The 18542-nt window shown below is 52.1% G+C and overlaps 4 protein-coding genes across 4 annotated transcripts; 2 read left to right on the top strand and 2 right to left on the bottom strand.

The window, feature by feature from the left end:
* Window positions 1-1389: 1389 nt before the first annotated feature.
* Window positions 1390-2279, bottom strand: LRP88_00093 (uncharacterized protein; the record flags this gene model as incomplete). The annotated part of the gene is made up of 2 exons (XM_083236813.1): window positions 1390-2027; window positions 2195-2279. 2 exons carry the CDS (start codon window positions 2277-2279, stop codon window positions 1390-1392), a joined length of 723 nt encoding a protein of 240 aa, XP_083107430.1.
* Window positions 2280-7503: 5224 nt separating this feature from the next.
* LRP88_00092 (uncharacterized protein) lies at window positions 7504-8212 on the top strand (the record flags this gene model as incomplete). Its single annotated transcript, XM_083236812.1, has 2 exons — window positions 7504-7684; window positions 7740-8212. 2 exons carry the CDS (start codon window positions 7504-7506, stop codon window positions 8210-8212), a joined length of 654 nt encoding a protein of 217 aa, XP_083107429.1.
* A 3552-nt stretch (window positions 8213-11764) lies between these two features.
* LRP88_00091 (uncharacterized protein) lies at window positions 11765-14515 on the top strand (the record flags this gene model as incomplete). The annotated part of the gene is made up of 4 exons (XM_083236811.1): window positions 11765-11866; window positions 11967-12252; window positions 12307-13361; window positions 13625-14515. 4 exons carry the CDS (start codon window positions 11765-11767, stop codon window positions 14513-14515), a joined length of 2334 nt encoding a protein of 777 aa, XP_083107428.1.
* A 3385-nt stretch (window positions 14516-17900) lies between these two features.
* LRP88_00090 (uncharacterized protein) lies at window positions 17901-18542 on the bottom strand (the record flags this gene model as incomplete). The annotated part of the gene is made up of 1 exon (XM_083236810.1): window positions 17901-18542. One exon carries the CDS (start codon window positions 18540-18542, stop codon window positions 17901-17903), a length of 642 nt encoding a protein of 213 aa, XP_083107427.1.

Here is an 18542-nt window from a genome sequence, read left to right as displayed (position 1 = left end):
ACTTCTTCTTGTAGTGGCCGTGACAGTAAAACTCGCTAATCGTTGCGCGGTCCCGTGCATCGGGAATGTCGTCGAGCCAACTCCAACGATGGTTCTCGTCACGAAATGAAATAGCCTTGGGGTGCACGTATGGTGCACCAGGGCGGTGGGCTAATTGCTCCAGAAAAGGTATAAAAGCTTTGGCCAGGCATTTCGGGTTCTTTGGAGTATGAGCGGCGTCTTTGTGCGTAGAAGCGCGCTCGGTTTTTTCGGAGACTGCGCGGGAAACTTGTGGTCGGAGTTTCATGTTACATGTTCCGGTTCTAGACGGTTTCAGGTCAACCAGGCGAAGTGTGTCTTTATTCTCTGGAGACACAAGTTGTCTATTCTTAGAGACGGTGCGACGATCAGATCGTGACCGCAACTGCATGTTGACCTGGTCGCCGTTAGTTACTGGTTCTTCTGTCTTGGGAAAGAGTCTGACTTGCCATAGAGGCCGATGACCGAGATCTGTAACTCTTCACCAGATGCAAGGCTCGGATTGCAATGTTTTTGAGTTGAATCTGAAAAGAACTTTTGTGTGCAAAAAAGAAAAAAACTCCAGCTGGTGTCACCATGAGGGAAAAACTGTGCGCCAGGTATGGCTCGCTTGTCAGGTTACACAGCATTCTGCAACGCACAATTCACAATCGTTCATGGCCATATGACCTGAATATTATAATAATGTGTATTCAATGTTTTAGGTTCATCAAAGCCATCTCAAATCCCCTCACGTAGCATAGGTATGCCATATATGAGTCTAGGCCCGCAATCATCCACAAATTATCCTCTCGGACCGTGACGGAGATACCAGCATCCCACAACGCGGTAGAGGCGTGGAAAAAAATACAGAAGCTATCAAAAGCTAGTGTTTTCAGTCGGTGAACACCTCCAAGACTTGGCAGAAACCACCCACTGTCTTTTCAGAGCACAATATAGTCATTCATTGCGGACAAACCCGGGTCCCCTCCAACATCCGGCGCCGGCTCTGGAGCCCCACCCATCGGTCCGGAACTCCGTGCCGTCCTGACCCGTTGCCCTAAAAACCGGCTAGGACAATGACTGAATATAGGGCTCAAAACTGTAGTTACAGGGTGGTTCATCTACAGGTATCTACGGCAAAATAAGTTTTAAAAATAGAAAATGGGAAAATATGACTCTCATAACACGCTCGGCTAGGTCCTCATGGGGATAGAATTACATCTCGTGTTGAATGACGGGGTATTGAACAATAAGGGCGTACGTCACTGACATGCACTGGAGGTCAACTGGACACATCCTGATTGCTACCTGAGGACGTGTGGTGAGTCTTGGCCAGATAAGATGTCGGTTGCCCTGTTCCGTTGAACAGAATCAACGAGCCGGTCCTCCTCACTCCTCATCTTCTTCTTCTTCTTCTTCTTCTTCTTCTTCTTCTTCTTCTTCTTCTTCTTCTTCTTCTTCTTCTTCTTCTTCTTCTTCTTCCTCTTCTTCTTCCTCTTCCTCTTCCTCTTCCTCCTCTTCCTCCTCCTCCTCTTCCTCCTTGCCCTTCTTATACTTTTCAAGAAGTTCGGGATAGTTGAACTTGACCTGGTCCTCAGTCCACCAGGCCATCTCGTTCCTTGCAGTCGCCGGATAACCGACGAATTGCACGAGGTACTCCGTCACCTTCTTTCCCACCTGTTTCCCACCTCCCTTCCCCTTCCCCTTACCCTTGCCCTTGCCCTTGCCCTTGCCCTTGCCCTTGCCGGCCGCCATCACAACCTCTCGGTCCTCATGAATAGTGAGGACATGGACCCAGTCAGGGTCGATGCCACAAGCAGGGTGACGGCCACCTAGTTTTCCCCAATAGCCTAACACTTTCTCTTCATCGACTCGCTGAACATCGCGCTCGATGAAATCCCCTTGGTTCGATTCGTCGGTCGACAATAGATCAAGATCTTCGTCGTAGGTCCACATGATCTTAAGTCGGCAATGGATGCCGGCGATATCGTCGGCACGTTTAACGATGAGCTTCTTGGGCTCACCGTCTAAGAAGAGAGGGATTGTTAGTCTCAAAAAAAAGGCTGGAAAGACGAGCTCACCTTTGTCAACAATATTGACAACTTTATGCCCAACTATATGCCAGTGGGCATCCAATAACTCTTTGTCATGTCAGATCACAATTCAGATTACACGAAGAAAGGGATGTGCATACTATTAGCGTCAGTGACGCTGCGATCGGTTTGGCTATAAGCCAGATTCTGCGCATCGGCCGTGCGCTTTCCCTTCTTTGGCGGCATATCGAAGATATGGTTGTGATGGAAGGAGCAAGATAAGAGATGAGTGAGGTGCAAAGTTGTCCAACTGTGGCAGGGTAAAGGCTCTGTTGGAAACTCAATAACTCTGGGGAAAGTTCTGGGTTTAAATAATGATGTGAACCTTTGGTTGGACTTGAAAGAAGTGCACTCATTTTTCGATCAGGGCTTCGTACGATGCACTTTTAGACAGTCGCCTCGGGAACCATGTAATGAGAAGAATCTCAGACACGCATAGCATCCGCGGAAGTTTCATCATTCAGCCATCTGTTGGCTTTACCGGAGCCGTACCCCGAACATTCCCTTCCGTCGGGAGATATCACGGCTCTTTCCGATCGCCAAAGCCATGTACTGGGTGGCAACTATTCCCATTCTGGCTATGAGTCATGTCATGGCAGGGGAGGAGGTGGTGACTCTACCGGAAACAGACAGCTTCCAGGATGCGGAAGCCCGATTTAGCGATAGATGTTGGCGAAATAGCATGACTACAAGGGCCAGAACCTTTCCGCTGGGCGCAAGAAGCAGCTTGATGTTGGGGGGTACGACATCGGGAATTTACCTTCCCCGTGCTGCAAACGCATGCAGGCCTTTCCCCAGTGCACTCTTTGATTCAGGTACGTATGGCTACTCGAGGGACACAAGGGCACATTATCGTAGGTGCTGCAAGACGTCTGTGTTTCTGATTTAGGCGTCAAGGGCGCTCAATACGGCCACAGTCCCACAAGGCCTAAAGTGGGAGCGGCATCCCTGCACCCAAACGCTTTTCGTGACTCACCACGACTTTCCACGAATATAAAATAAATTTCAATGATACTATACTTCTTCGCAGTATCCATTAATTGTTCATATTCTTAAGTCTCAGGTGTCTCAGGTAGAAAGCCCTGACAACACTCGCTTAGCCTGGCCAACCAGGAGAGCAGCAACTCTAGCGCAAGTGACACAACAGCATTGCCACCAATGAGGGCATGAGGCAACAGTCGTAGGAATGGGGTCGCTCTGAAGTTGATCAGGGAGGTCAGGTGCTTTTGGATGCGCAGAAGTTAATCTCACAATACAGGTATGATAGGTCATCTGTGATGGTCAAATTGCAGGTCTAAAATCACAAGTTGGTACCCTCCAAAACACATGATACTGCTTCCGTCAATGGTGGCCACCCTTCTAGGTCTGCCTTCCAATCTCCATCTCGCTGGCCACAATCGCGGTCGCGGTCAACACGATTTTGTGGGTGTAGTCGGCCAACTGGACAATCCCGGCTGCGATATCAAGGCAGAGTTGGAGGTATTTCACCAGAAGCATGAGGATCCATGCAACAATAGCGAGTTGGAGGCCGATAGACAAAAGTCCAATTGGGCTGATGATGCCGATCGCGACACATTTGACAGATGTGCCAGCCAGGATCAGGAAGAAAATGTCCATTTTGAGTGTCATCTTGAAGTAGTCTGTGGCTGCGTAGCCTCTCGGTGGCTGAGTACGCTTGGGTAAGATGGCGAGTTCTTCGTTGAGGGGGTTCTTGGAGTGATGGGGGATTGAGAGTATAGGGGGGGCGGGCCACCTCGGCGGTCCAGCAAAATGTATGGTCCTTCAGATGGTGTTGGCAAAAGGCGTTGTTCTGCGTTTTTGTGTCGGTGAGGGAGGTTGAGGGAGAAATGGTGAGAGTCTAGCAGAGTAAGAGAAAATCGAAGTAAAGAAACCATATTCAGTGAATCCCTCGGCAGATTCACAGGCTTTCCAAATTCTGCCTGACGGCGACGATGATATTCTTTGTCTCTGGGGAATGGGAATCAGCAAGCAATGGTTGGGACGACCTTGGCAACTAGATAACGGATGCTTGTCAAGTGATGCTTTGAATTGACCTCCTGAATGATAGGCATAGCAACTGCCCTTTGTGCAGTTTGACAGGTCGCAGCCTGGAGCGTCCTTTCTTTGTGCGATATATCCACTCCATGGAGAGCACCCTTTGAGCCAGGCCCAAAACGCGTTCAATGACTCTCCTTTGTCCCGCAGATGCAGATTGACAGAATCTTGCAGCAAAGGGGTCTTTCAAATGCATCGCTCGGTGGCCCTTTAGCCAAGCAAGGTATCCTTATCTCCGACTGTTCAGAATCATCATGGGGATTGTTGGGGCCGGACAAATGACCTGTTTTGGCCGTGTCGTCTAACAGTGACAGTGATCGGCGCACATAAGCTTAGATTTAGAGTTATTTCGACGTCGCTTCAACTTCAAGACATGACTCAGGCACCGAGATGTTAGTGTGCCTTGGCCATATCGGAGTTCTATTTACCTGCCTCTCTGCTCACATTTATCAAAAGCTAAACGCAGCTGCTGGTAGTGAAGTCTAGGCACACACAAAATAGACAATGACGTTTTGTTCGCGGTTACTGGCCACTGTCCAAAGGGGGGCCTACCCTATGCCCTCTCAAAAGTTTCACGGATGAGATTAGGCGAAATTCCAAGTGAAAAGAAAGGGGGCATGCGAAAAAACCCCAAATTTTAGCTACAGTCACCCTTGGCCATTCACTGCACCCTGGAAGGTCAGCCTGCAACAAATATTGAAGCCTGCTCTTTGCTGCGCTTCGTCCCTCTGCTGGCTCCCGCGGCTGAGGAAGCTATTCCCAGATGAGAAGGCCCCTGGCAAGCGGCAGATGGATGTACTTAGGTGGTAAATGGCACAAGGCAGGGATCGGCATCGAGGACCTTGACACAGCCTTTATGCGACACCTTTGTCACGAGGCTTTGTGCGCACGGTATATGTGCTGTGTAGCCAGAGTTGCCTCTGAGAAACCCGTGAACAAACCCGGATGCAGAGAATTGATTGTGTTTCATATGCTGTGCCTAGAATCATTACCCTTGGCGGACAAGACGTGCATCATCATCGTTACACCGACCTTTGAACGACGAGAAAGGGTCTCTCCCCAAACCAGAGGCGAACAACATGTGTGGACCAATACCTGGTCCAAGCATTACACGTCCGCTCTATCCCTGCGTTTCTGCCGGAAATTCCCATACTTCCAGTGCAATTTCCACCTCAACAGAAAGAGACAGACAAGGCATCCCAGGGAGGGCCGAAAATTTTCGCGGAAGAAAACGGAATGTAGAGGAAATAGAATAGGCAGCGGTAAAATGCGAGTGGAGAATACGGAATTATGACGGACGGTAAATTGAACGGAAAATACGCCATTAATGCCTTTCTCATGGACGGAAAACACGGGTTTTTTTAGGCCGGCCTTTCCAGTAGGCGGGGGATACGTATGTGATGGTACGCAGGTTTCTCATCTGTGAGCATCAACTAACAGCCAAATGGTAATGGTCCTACTTCTGACCTCGCATGTAGTAAGTAAACACGTGGTGAATGTTGCTGTCACCATACCCTACAGTGCGACCTTTTGCCATATCCGCATTTCACGGGCTTGCACAACGTGAGATGCCCGTCGAGGGGAAACGAGGCTGGTGCGGCCCATTACACCTTCTCAAGTCTGAATAGTAATTCCAATTTCAGCGTCCCCGTCTTTTGCTACAATGCTGTGAAGCATGGCGAGTGCTGTTAGCCTCTTAAGGCTGTTGTGATTCGTGTCTCCCGTTAGGCAGCGGCTAACGGCCATGCCAAGAGTCACATTAAGCGCCCAGAATTGAGCATGTGAAGATGGGATTTCGCCAAGGGCCAGCTGAAACTCGTTCACGGGAGCTAAGGCGCAAAGGTGTAACAAATGGGAGGGAGAGGTTTGACAAGGTGCACTCTGGTGGATAAAACAGTGCCGTACACACATGGCAGATGATGCACCGACGTCTGGAAAGATTGTGATTTTCTTATCATGTACACAGTGACTACGACTAATAATGGATAGGTACTGTGGCCAACAGAAGACTGGACTTTAGGGCCTTGGCAGGGCTGTGAGCAAGCCACAACTACAGCCACCAACAAACAAAGGACACACACAGTGCCTTTGGAGAGAGAGAGCGTCCTCTTGTGTAACAACGGAACGGACCTGGAGGATATGACATCAAGGGCAGAGGAAAAAGAGAAAAGCTACCAAGTACCCATGTTTAGGTATGCCCAATTGCTGCCGGAGGACTTACCCGCCAGTCGCCGTTATTTTCGTCAGACAACTTCATGTTTCTTATCATGGGGTCCGTACGACCCACTGATCAGCTTACCGCAGAGCCCCACGATCAAGTCAATGTACGTCGCCTTGACATCTCCTGAGCAAAATCACACAAGGGTAGAGCTCCTGTATGAAGCCACAGGTCCAGCGACGAGCTGGACTGGACTGGCAGATGAGGCTGCGCAAGCAAATAGATACCAACAAGCAAGGGAAATCCGCCCTCAACAAATGCGCCCATCCCTTCCTCCATCAGTCTTCAAGAGATCGCCAAGGTATGCGCAGATCGCTCAGTCGAGCGTCGAGGCTGTCGTCATCGGTAGAGCCGCATTAACAGCCACACAATTGGCCCAGGGGGTTGGAGGCGCCTCGGTGTGACACTGTGCATGATGGTGAGACGAAGCACCAACAGATAGAGGCATATGCGCGTTTCACCCATCGCACAACGCCTGTGTAACATGTCCAGCTATGGGTTGGGTGACCGTAGTGTGCGACCTACATTCTGACGTCTCACCATGCAGTCTGGCATCGAGATCCGAGTCTTATTCTGCAGCCATCCAAGCGACGGTAGGTAAGAACAGGGTATATGGCAGACTACCAAGCTGTGGTACATGTCTTGTTTCAGAACAGGCTGTAGAGCCTTCAATCACAGAGCTGAATTTTCAGCCCCGAGGCGACTTGCAGACGCCTGTGCCTCTCTAGAATTTGCATGTGGTCAGGGCTCCTGGTAGATGTTAGGCGTTGTGGTAACTGAAGCCTTACTGGAGGCAACATGGGAACCCCAAATGGATACTGTGCGCTTTGATGGCCATGAGAGCCGCTTTGGTCGTCGTGTACCAATGCAGATGCAGGCATATAGGCATGGGGATTAAACGGATTCGCTGTTTGACGAATTCCCGTAGATACGTTAGCTATCTCGTCGCTGACAGCGCCGAAAGTAAAGGACGAGTAAGGCTCACCAGTGATGTCGGTCGGAAAAGCCTGTCTTTCGTAAACTATATAACTCGAGTCCCGTCCTCCCGTTGATAACCAAACACCGCTTCATCTTGTGCCTAAAGCTCTCCCACCAGACCATCTTTTTACACATCCAGTCATAGTATAGAATCCCAAAATGCCCTCCAAAGCCTTCCGGAGGCGTCCAACCCCGCAAAAGATCATCGATGCTCTCAAGAAGCATTCTCCCGAGAGCACCTTGAGCGCCGCTGACCTTAGGCCGCCGGCTGACATTTCTGACGTACCTCCTGAGCATTTCCACTCGCTTCCTCGCATCAATATCTGCTGTGGATGCATGTGTAAGCACAGCTACTTTAAGGCTGCGGTTGTTGTTTCTGACCTCGAGTGTTCTAGGCTGGCGCCTGGGTCTCATTTGTGAATGCAACGGAGAGGGCTGTGTCGCAGGCTTCCTGGCTGGTTTCGAGATGAAAAACGGCCGTTTTATGACCACGATTGAGCCGCCGACCCCAGTCCCTCTTCCTATCAACCGAACCAAGACCCTTAAGAATATCCCTGACGGTTTCACCAAGTACATGGCCCCCCAGGCTCATGACATCGACAAACAATTGGAGGAACAAGTTAAGAACGGCCTACGCAACCTGGTTCGCGCACACAACGAGGCTGTGGCACACTGGCTATCTGGTAGTGCGGATGAAGCTTGGAGCACGTTTGACTGGGACAACTATTTTGTCGACTTGGAGCCCCAGACCCAAATGGTCGTGAAGTCGATCCAGGCGGTTATCACCACTAGTCTGAACCAGTATCAGACTGCCCTTCTGATCCCCATTGGGGGTTCTCATGAGGATGCGTTAGAGACAGTCGAGTAACTCAACCTTTTCTCCCAGTTGATTCGGCCTGAGTCTATCCAACGATCAAAACACTTTCTCTAGCACGAGCCCTCGTCATGGTAGTTCATTCATGAGTCCACTCTACTCCTCTGACTTCTTGATATCTGGTTGGCACCATGTTCGCTTGGCATCTGTGCGTGGTCCTTGTTACAGTTGCAAATCATCTACGAAGCGCAAATGAGAGAATTCCCGTGTTTTGGCTATCTCCAGAAGTGAGACAAATCGCTCATGGTGATTTCATGACCGGTATATTCATGCATGTTGTGGATTTCCATGCCTGACTGCCTCAATTTACCTGGCTACGGCACACATCCCTTCATGAACTTGCACCAAATAGCGCCTTTTGGCTGCTTTAAGGCCCGGATGAATGCAACTATAAACCTCCTGATCAGCTGGCTTAGAGCCACCAGCTTAGAGTTACAGCTATCTTGATCATAGCCATAACTAAGTGGGTTCAAGTTATAACCACTCATCTCGTAGTAATAACCAATTGGCCTCCATGACACGGCGATTTCAGCAGTGTCATAGGGGTGACGACAACTATGATTGCAATTAGAGCCTCTATCTGGTTGCAATTGGGGTGATAGGATCGTCGAGATTTCATTTTCGTTCGGCTCCCCAGCGTCATCGGTACCTACCGTTACTCAAGAAGATAGAAATTCACTCGGCAGTCATGCGGATGTGCTGAGGGCTCAGTATGCCGACACTTCGGGGGAGCTTGGTCGACGAGAGCATCGCGCAGAGGGGCATTTCAGAGGGCGGGGAGAGTCGGATAGATTATGTTCCACCGCCGAGGATCATGACGATGGAGGACCCGGCCATCCTAGGCGATAGCGCCATAGCAGACAATTATATCCTGATAGGAAGGTCGGGTTCTAGAGGGCCATTTCCATGATGTTGAGCCAGATTGAGAAGCTTTATATTCCTCTTCGTGTCGGTTTGGGAGAGTGGGTATTGACCACGATGGCCGGGGATGACGCCGGCTATGCGAGAAGCACCTGCCGATGATTTGGGAATGTCCCGTTTTGGTGGAAAAGGCGGCCAATGCGATATGAATGGTATTAGTTGGGATTGGTTGGATGGACACCTGTTCAGCAATTAAACGGCGAGCAGTGTGAAAGATGCTACCCTACAGTGCGAATGCAGGAGTAGAGTTAGGAGGAGTAACACATTAATTCACTTGAGCCAACGGGCTCAATTCATGATAGAGATGCCATGCGTTGACTCTTCCCAACACGCAATGGTGGCGGATTTGGCGGTGAATGTTCCGGCTGACTGTCGCTTGGATCTCAATTCAGTCAGGTGATCATTTTTCACTATATAGCTGTGAAGAAAACTCACTCCTTGGGACTTATGTACACCCCACTTCTTCTATATTTGTACTGACGCTCACTGCGGAAATTCTAGGAAACATCAGCATCAATTGAACATGACACGTGTCCTGAAGCCGTGTCCGATCCTGGTAATGACAAGTTACTCACCTCGCCCGGAAGTTGTGACTGGTGGCAATGGCATCAGCAACTTCCTGTAAGGATAAGTCGTCGTCTACCCAGAGTGCGGTAAAGATCTCCCTGGTCCCTTCCCACTCCTCTGGAGTGTGCTTCTGGCGCCTTTGTTCTGCGGCCATTGCTGTCCGTTCAACAGAGAAGTTATCGATGAGGCTTGAGGTGGATGAATGGGCAGAAGACGCCAAGTATGCCACACTCCCAGCGTTCGGGCTGCTGGGATACTAGGACGGCGAAGAAGCCAAAGTAGAAGGGCTGCCCAACCCACGAGAGCGTCTCACGCATGGCCACCAGCGGCCAAGATGGTAAGGCGGTAAATCCATTCCTCGACCCAGGAGCTGATCAGGTGGAGCGTGGCGACGTCCTGGCAGCCACTTAGCTCCATGACAAGCCGAATGTCGCAGAGTTAGTCCTGCCGTTCAAGCCGGCGACGGAGATTCCGGGTGTAAAGCCCTTGGTAACTCCATTCGACTCCAAAGTCTCTCGGTGCTTGACGAGGACGGTCGACAAAGTCCTGATGCTCCTGTATGAACGTCCTGACGCCAGTAGCCGATGATAGGAGAAACCCGTCTTGGCCGTGGCCATTGGCCCTCGTCAACCCGGGTGAGCTATCTGGCGTGTGAGGGGAAAGCCGCAGCCAGGTATGCAGGGTGTTCTTTTGCTCCCTGGGGTTGATCGATTTCTTGACTGGCATGGCTGGTGCGGCGTTTTGGTCTGCGGCCTATCAGAGGTGTGAGGGGCGCCAGCAGAAGCGGCAGATTGAGGGCTCCATCCCGCTGGATCTTCCGGTAATCCCGTCGTGCTTAAGGATTTGATCGCGTCTGGTAAACTGGGTTAGTGCGTGAATCGTTCTAATGGTGGAACATAAGACCCTCGCTGGATCCTTCTTGCTTCTTGTTGTCTCCCGATCCGGGGTGATGAGCAATTGCTGGACTGTGTCGAGCAGGGCTTGCAGTTCTTCATCCTGAGCGGCCGGATTTATACGGTTGGTCCGTGAGTTCTCGTCGTGGTTCCAAACTGGCGGGTCGCATGGTGCTGCTGCCGGACCCGCTTCGGTCTTGCTTGGTTCGTCGTAGTCGCAATTGCAAGTGGACCCGGCCGGAAGTGGAACTTCCAACGGTGTGGGGATCCGGAGATGCGGCTCTAGGTGGAGGCCAACAGCCGGATTCGTCGTTGATGGTATAGCGGGCGGGTGAGGCTGGTAATGATGTATAAACTCCGCCTGTTGCGATTCGGTCGGCGCGCGATAGGAATGACGGCTTGCGTATGCTGTCATTGATAGTATCGCTGTGAGCGTGCACGTTGTGATGCAAGTCGTTCCTCTTTGGTTTGCGGCGGTTTTCTGGTGGGGCGGCCACGGTGTTTCGGAGCCGGTTGAGACATTGACGTGCTTCTCTGACCTCCGACAGCATCAAACTTAATATCGAGAGCAGCACGCCTGAGTGTAGTGTTGACGACAAAGGATAGTGGGCTGTTTTATCCGCACTTTCGCAGTTGGGCCTCATCTTCTGAGCCTGTTATTACCGGACTAAAGGGCAGTCACGGCGGTTTACGACTTGCCAACACCCAGAGAACGAGTGCATCCCCTTGCACGATTATGGACTACATACATGTGTTCAGTCGGGATCCGATTTTAAGACCAATTTCTAATCTCTTGCGCACGCTCTGGGGGTTTTCCGACCGCCACCACCTGCGACACTTTCGATCTTCAGTTCCCAGGATCTCAAGATCTATTATATTCATAATGGCTCGGTTCTTTTGTGGACCAATGACAGCCCCGGGCCATCTTTTTTTTGAGGGCGCGCTCTCCTGATAGGCCCGTTTCACAGAGACGCTGATTATGTAAGTTCTTTGAGGCCTGGGTGCCCTGGAAGGTGCTGGTAATGCTGGCTGTGGAGCACGTGAGCACGCGTGCACGTGAGCACGCGCCTACCTCTTGACGCGACGACACCACTCGGACTTGACGGCATACGTCTACCTTATCGTCTGGTATTCCCGCTCCCCTTTAGCGTTGCTCACATTACCCATGGCCCCTGCCGATGCCGCGCCAGGGCAAGACAAGGCGAGATCAGCAACGCAGCCACGCGGAACTTTACTACCTCCAGACGTTGAGCGACGTCAAGAATTGGTTGGTGGCATCCATCCTCGCTCCGTGTTTCCGGCTGGCTCATGTCCCTGTTTCATATACGATCAAGAGGGCTATGACTTGCTAACCCTTCTTCTGATAGACGACCGCCGCTTACGCCACCATCATCAGAAACTACGACACGCCAGAGCATGTTTCTGGTTCGTTCGCCCAGCACATCATCCAGTCATTTCCATCTGAGGACCGGCCGTTGGTCCTCAGAGGCATTGTGATCGAAACCCCGAAGGTCAACGCCGGCTGCCGCGAGGCCAAAGCCTTGCTTCCCGAGGAAGAGAAGACCCAGACAACAAACCTGGCAAAGAGGCGACGCACGGACGAGCTTTCTAGGATATCCATGGAACGTCTTGATACGGCTTGGGGCGGACAGGGTTAGTTGCCCCAGGACGTTCGAGATGCGTATGGCTCGGTGGGACCAACCGGAGATGTTCCCCAGATGGTCATCAAACAAATGTCCAGGATCACTACCATCCTTGAACCTAAGGGCCGGCGGTTTTTGCACTCTCTCTGGGGTCCCGGTGGTCTTCTCCGAGAGATGGTCCAGGCTGGGAGGAGAGCTCCTTACTTCAGCGGCGATCGAGCTACCGAAGCACTCGAGCGGGTCAAGCAGACCTGGGGCGAGTCCAGCAGAAGAAGCACCGAGGGAGTCGACGGAGAAGGCGCACATCATCAGCGTCTTGAGAACCAAGTCACTTTCCCCCCTTCCGCCGACTACGGCACTGGAGATGCGACAAACCTCACCGCCGACGCCACCGAGGAGGTCACTCTCGAGCTCGGGCGAGGTGACCTCAGTCACTTGGCTTCCGATAGATTGTCTGACACTATCACTGATTGCCCCCCTCCAATCATTTCCCGCTCCGAAATCCAGCCCGAGGTTACCACATCACTGCAACTCCCATCGAATACCGAGATTATTGACATGGCGTCACCAAAGAGGCTTACGATGGAGCACGGCATTGTGATAGCACCAGACATCACAGAGCAGGAGGCCAGTGACCATCAACTGTTGAGCATGAGTCACTTCTCTCGCTCGGGTCCGTCGAACACAGGCACATGCCCGCTATCATCAGCCGAAGCACCAAGAACCCTTAAGAACGCAATGGGCCTTCTGCCCGATCAGTCTGGAGTTTCTATCCAGCACGCCACGATGAGTCCCGCCGACCCAGTGAACTCACCCTGGCGAGCCATGTCTTCACTATCCCCCAGGGTCAAACGGAAGCGTAATACCGAATCTGAGGACCTAATTGACCCAGATGGAGAGTCTTTGAGCGACTGGAGAGCAAAGTTAGCTTACCTGGATAGTGCCCAAGCCTCACGAACGATTCTTTGGCAGCTTACAACCGAAGAACGCCTCGACGACGACGTCCTTGACCTATGTTGCCGTGCGATCCAGTCCCGATACGACAAGTCTCGGTCGATGCTCCTCCTACACCCCCTATGGTTCTTCGATGACGCGCATTCCGACACCCTCCCTTCCGAGGTACGACGACTCCGGTGCGCAGAGGCCGTTTGCTTTCCAATTCATTATGGCGGCCATTGGAGCCTTGGCGTGCTCAAACGAAGCGAAGGGGGATTCCTTTTTCAGCACCACGACTCTTCCCCTTTGACCAAGCGCAACGAGTTAGTCGTCCGACGTATTCAGGACTAGTTAGCCCAGTACGGCCACGAAGGAGATGTGACGGTCAGCCGAGAGGTTCACTCTGTCTCCTATTTTTGACGCCATATGCTGATCACCCGGGACAGGAATGTCCGCGTCAGAAGGACAACTGGAGCTGTGGAGTTTGGGTCTTGGCCTGCCTGCAACGTACCATGCAGGGCAAGTCTTGCACAAGCTGCGCGCACGATGTTACCCCGATGGCGAAGAAGGAAGAAGTCCTGTCATTGCTCATGAGCGTGGATCGCTCTGACTTTGATGAAACCAGCAGAGCTGTTTTGGGCAGCTTGACAGAGAACATCCAGAGTTGTAGCAACAGGAAGAGACCTAGCGGCCGACCTAAGAGCGCCTTGTCTCACCTTGTCGCCAGTGCAACCTTCGAACAGCGACTTACCGACCTCAGCTATGACCAGCTGCAGCAATGCCTAGTGGAGGCTAAGGGCCGACTGCGCCAGGCAAACCAAGCAGAGGCGGAAGCCAGGACGAGCATCCGCATAGCCCAGGCACAAGAACAGTTGGCAGCCAACTTTCGAGTGTTAGCCGACGAGTCAATGGAGGCACTGAAGAACAGGCTGCCGCAACGCGCCATCGGCGACGACCGCACCGCGCACGTGGATGAGGACGGCGACGTGGGACATTTCCTAGAGCAACGCGAACGGAGAGCGATGGAGGAATCGCGGTCCCAGCGCAACAGAATACTTATTGAAGGCGCGCACTGCTTCTGCCTGTCCGTCAATGGATTCGGGTCCGATCTGCCACAGCGCCTTCGCGTTGCCCAAGATCAGCTGGCCTCGGCACAGGAGGGGGCTCGAGCCGCTGCGGCTGACATCTCCAAGTATGAGGGGACCTTGGAAGCGAAGAAGAATTACGAAGAACGGTTGAGGCTTGGTACGATGCTGGATGAGGTCATGAAGAAGCATGAGCAGTTCAAGCTGGCGGCACAGGACGGCAGCTGGTTTCCCGGTGGGATGAAGCCTTGACGGAAGATTGACCGCCGCTGCTCATCATTGTGCTCTTCCTCAGCCACGCTACTCGGGAGCCTTGAACTTCCACATAGAATCAGTTGACTTGAATCGTAAACCCTTTAAGTAGTTCCATGTTAGCCGTATATTTAGCATTGATTAGCCCGCTGTCTATGCTTATTCTAGCGACCCTATCATTAAAAATACAGCAGAATAACACCCATGTTCAACCAATAAGTCGCCATAGCTCTATTCATTAAGTTTCTTCAAGGATAGCCACGAATGAGGCTTATAGCTCTAGGCTGGGGTGTTTTTCGGGATTAGGTTTTCATGCCATCATGCATAACTATAGTTATATACTTCGCTATTGTGGCTTATGACTTTTAGAGATAACAGATAATAAGAATAATGACGACTACCTATAGCTAATATAAAGGCCACTGGAATAAAGTTGGTTCCGTGGTTATATCCATAGGGAATATAATAATAAGTATGGTATCAGCGCCTGAACATATTTAAAATAAACGTCAAATAAAACTTACAGGTATGACATTCGGATATCCAGGAGTCACGTAGGTATTAGAGACAGAAAGCCTTTCACTTCTATCAGTGCCGTAACTCTATTCACGAATCCAGATGAAATATAGCGGGCTCTAACACTTCGGCATCACCATCCTAGTCATCTCCTGCCATGAGACTTAAATTCCGCTAAATCTTGAGTGTAATTTTTTAATACTAGAGTAATACTGCGTGAAAGCGATGATTAAGGAACGAGTGCCGTTTGATTTCGATACATATTCTACACTGTTTGAAAAGGGACTAATAAGGGTCTCTATAGCACATCGTTATTCTTGGACGGGACGCTCGAGGCGAACCTCGAGGGCGATCGTTTCCATCGAGCTGTCCCAGTCGTAGTCGATGGCACTTTGGATCTCTACCATGGAAGGGGGGCGGTTGTTCCAGAACAGGTGGTGTCTGTAAAACGTGTGGAAGAAGGCTTCGGTGGAGTTGTCAAAGTCCACCTGGGCAAGTGGCGCAAGTCCCCTACAGGGATCCCTTCAGGTAGCTCAAGGACGGATCCAAAATCTGGAAGAAGAGCTGACAAGGGCACACACTGAGAGGACAGCGATCGAGGCAGAAAGGGATGCCCTTTCTGAACAGGTCAGACTCAATGACCTCCCGCAGACAGGAGGGGGCAGTTACCAGGGCTGGGGCATCATCTGTTGCTGTGAGCACGGTCGGTAGAACGACGGGGGCGCCGCCATTTCCAAATGTCCAATTCCCCCCGACACCAGAGACCCCTCCACGGCAGCCGAACAGCTCCAGAGGCGAGCAGGATATATACACTCGCCGGGACCGTGGCTTGACTCTTCATCGCCCCGAGTCTCTTCCCCAGGGCCGGGCATCGCTTTGCCATCAGCATCATGGTCCTGCGCTAGCTCCGTCGTCATTCTTTTCCTCTCCAGTGACTGACTTGGGCTTTCAGCCTGGCCGCCGAGGACGTCAAGCTCAGCTCCCCGACCTTAACCGAGGGCCACGAGGTCTTTCCCATGCTGCCACACTCCCGGTGACACCAAGCCAGTTTCCAGCATCACGCAAGTGGCGGCTACAAGTCTCGTCTCCCCATCCAAACTTCGCCCATAGAGCCGATGCTGAGCCCGCCACGCTCGGCCCTCGCTTCGCGCCGTTGAACGTGTCGGCATCACCTCGATCTGGCTCCTCGGCAGGGATAGCCAACGTCATTGGTGTTCCACCACAGGGCGATAGAGTTGGCTCGGCGTCGTCGGCAGAAGGAAGCATGCCCGAGGTCCTCAACGCCATCACCCGGGAGCCCGGAAGTAGCAGGGCTTCGTCAAGCCTGGACTTGGCGCTGGCAGGCGTCCCAGTTGGCCCCTGGACTGCGTCGGAGCGGGATCGGCGCGAGGATGATGCCCGAGATGAAGAGGTGCGAAGACGCGACATTGAGCGCGTAGGGCGTGTCGTTCGAGAGGCGGATAAGGCGGGGGAGGATATTAATTGGAACGATTTGGCTGGAGTCGGAGAACAACGAGGGGAATCTGCGCAGTTAAGAGCAGTGGTGGTTGCGTGTGGCGGCGGCGATGAAGGGTGGATGGGCAGCTAACCAGTACAACAGAGATGTCGTTTTTGCCAACCCCGCCTGGTATGTGCCAGCCGCTGCATTGGCGCTAGTCTTTTGAACTCACTTCTATATTAGGTCCTTGATTATACTATATTTGGGATTATTTTAACTACTATAGCGTTGCGGGGTATATCGGGTAGTTCTTTGTTCGTAATGGCTCTTTTGACTACTGCGTCCCCCCTTGTCTAGTTAAATCTTATTTCTTCCCTTGCATCTTATTTTATTAGTTAACTACGCTCGCATCTAACTCGTTTGTTCAAGTGCTTGCGCCAATCAGCCTATCCCACCTCGGTATGCCGAACGATACGGAATAGCCTCCGAGGAGACGTGGGCCTGATGTCTTTGAGGACGAAAGCCATATGGAGCGGGACTGGGCTGACCCTAATACAGGCGGTATTCGCGGATCTAGTGAGGGAGGTCAGGCCATCTCCGTACTTAAGTATCTCACTCCTTGCGGTGGCATGCTGGCTTTTGTGTCTCTTATTATCGCTCTAGCCGCTTTGCCTCCATAGTACACTTCATGCGGGGCAAGGCCGAGAACTTCCCGAGCTCATACCAGGCCTCATTCGTAAAATTCTGCGCCATCTCGAAAGCATCCCTTCCAATAGCCTAGTCACCGGCCCCAGAGAGCCCTGGACTGGCTTTGGTCTAACCTCGGCCGAGCCCGACGCCCCAATGAGGAACCTTTCCTCGGTCTTGCGCGTCGTGCACGAGTTGCGACCAACCAGGGAAGCGCGCATATTTGCTGAGCTTGTCGACAATATGGCCAACTCCCCCGTCACGCCGATGCGTCAGGCCTGGTCCAACCTGCACGAGAACCACGTCCAGACGAACCTGGCAGCCGCACACCAAGATTTTTGGCATTCGCTGCTGGTGCTTTGACTGGATGTCAAGGAGCTCGCTGTCGAATGGGGGGTCTAGTTTAAATGGATCTCTTACTTTTCACGAGGTGCCACGACCATAGGCCAGGAGCCTCCTGACATCCATGCCATCCCACCGTGAATGCTCTCTCGCTCCGAGCTCATGCTGCTGCGAGGCTCAGAAGGGGCCTGCCTAGGTAGGTATGAGTCTCAGGACAACGGCTTGACTAAGCCGATGAGAGCCGATTGGCCGATCGTGGATCCGCGTGCACCAGAGGACAACAATCAATAAAAGGCTCGCCAGAGCCACATCTTCGCTTTGCAGGTAATCGACGTCATCTATTTCCCAGACAGGCACCCTCGCTCGCCAAGGATCTTATAAGTATCAGTCATCTACCCATCGTCAAAGCTCATCCTCGACCACACGAAGCTGTGCTAGGATATCATTCTTACTCATCGCGCCCCAGTCTAGATCGTCTTCCTCGCTTACAAAGGCAAACGTGATCTTCTTCCCATCATTCGTCGCCTCCAAGAATGCATGTCCAGCAGCACAGATCTCCTCCATGTAGTCGTTATCAAGCAGCTGCTGCAAATTCCGACGACGCTTTGGGTCGCCCTTGCTCCCACCAAGCTCGAGATACTCCTTCGTGGCCATATGGAACGGCGCGCTGGCAGATGGGCAGGTCGGGATGAAGGGCAGAAGGCCAGGTCCCAGCTTCCCACATACCTTTTCCCACGCCTTGCCCGCCCTCCTATCGTTGTCGATTTTAAAGATTGTAACGCCATATATCTTGGTGAGTTCTGCGCGAGTCTCGGAGACTATGCGCCCAGAATGGCCTTTCAAGCCATCATAGGCCTTGTTGAAAAGCACCTGCTGGTAGCGTGTCTGGACCCTACTGCCCTTGACCTTCACGAGCCTCTGGTAACCCTGAAGCACCTTGGTCACCTTCTCGTCACGAGCGGCGGGGTCGTGGCCCTCGTTCTGGATGGCTGCGTTGTGCGATTTCACCTCGGTGACGAAATGCTTGATCGCGTATACGCTCAT

This window comes from Fusarium phalaenopsidis (assembly GCF_050370095.1).
Source record: "Fusarium phalaenopsidis strain FUZ10S chromosome Unknown contig_32272, whole genome shotgun sequence".
Taxonomy (NCBI): Eukaryota; Fungi; Ascomycota; class Sordariomycetes; order Hypocreales; family Nectriaceae; genus Fusarium; species Fusarium phalaenopsidis.
The sequence above is the reverse complement of the archived record's forward strand: the minus strand, read 5'-3'. Positions and strand labels throughout refer to the sequence as shown.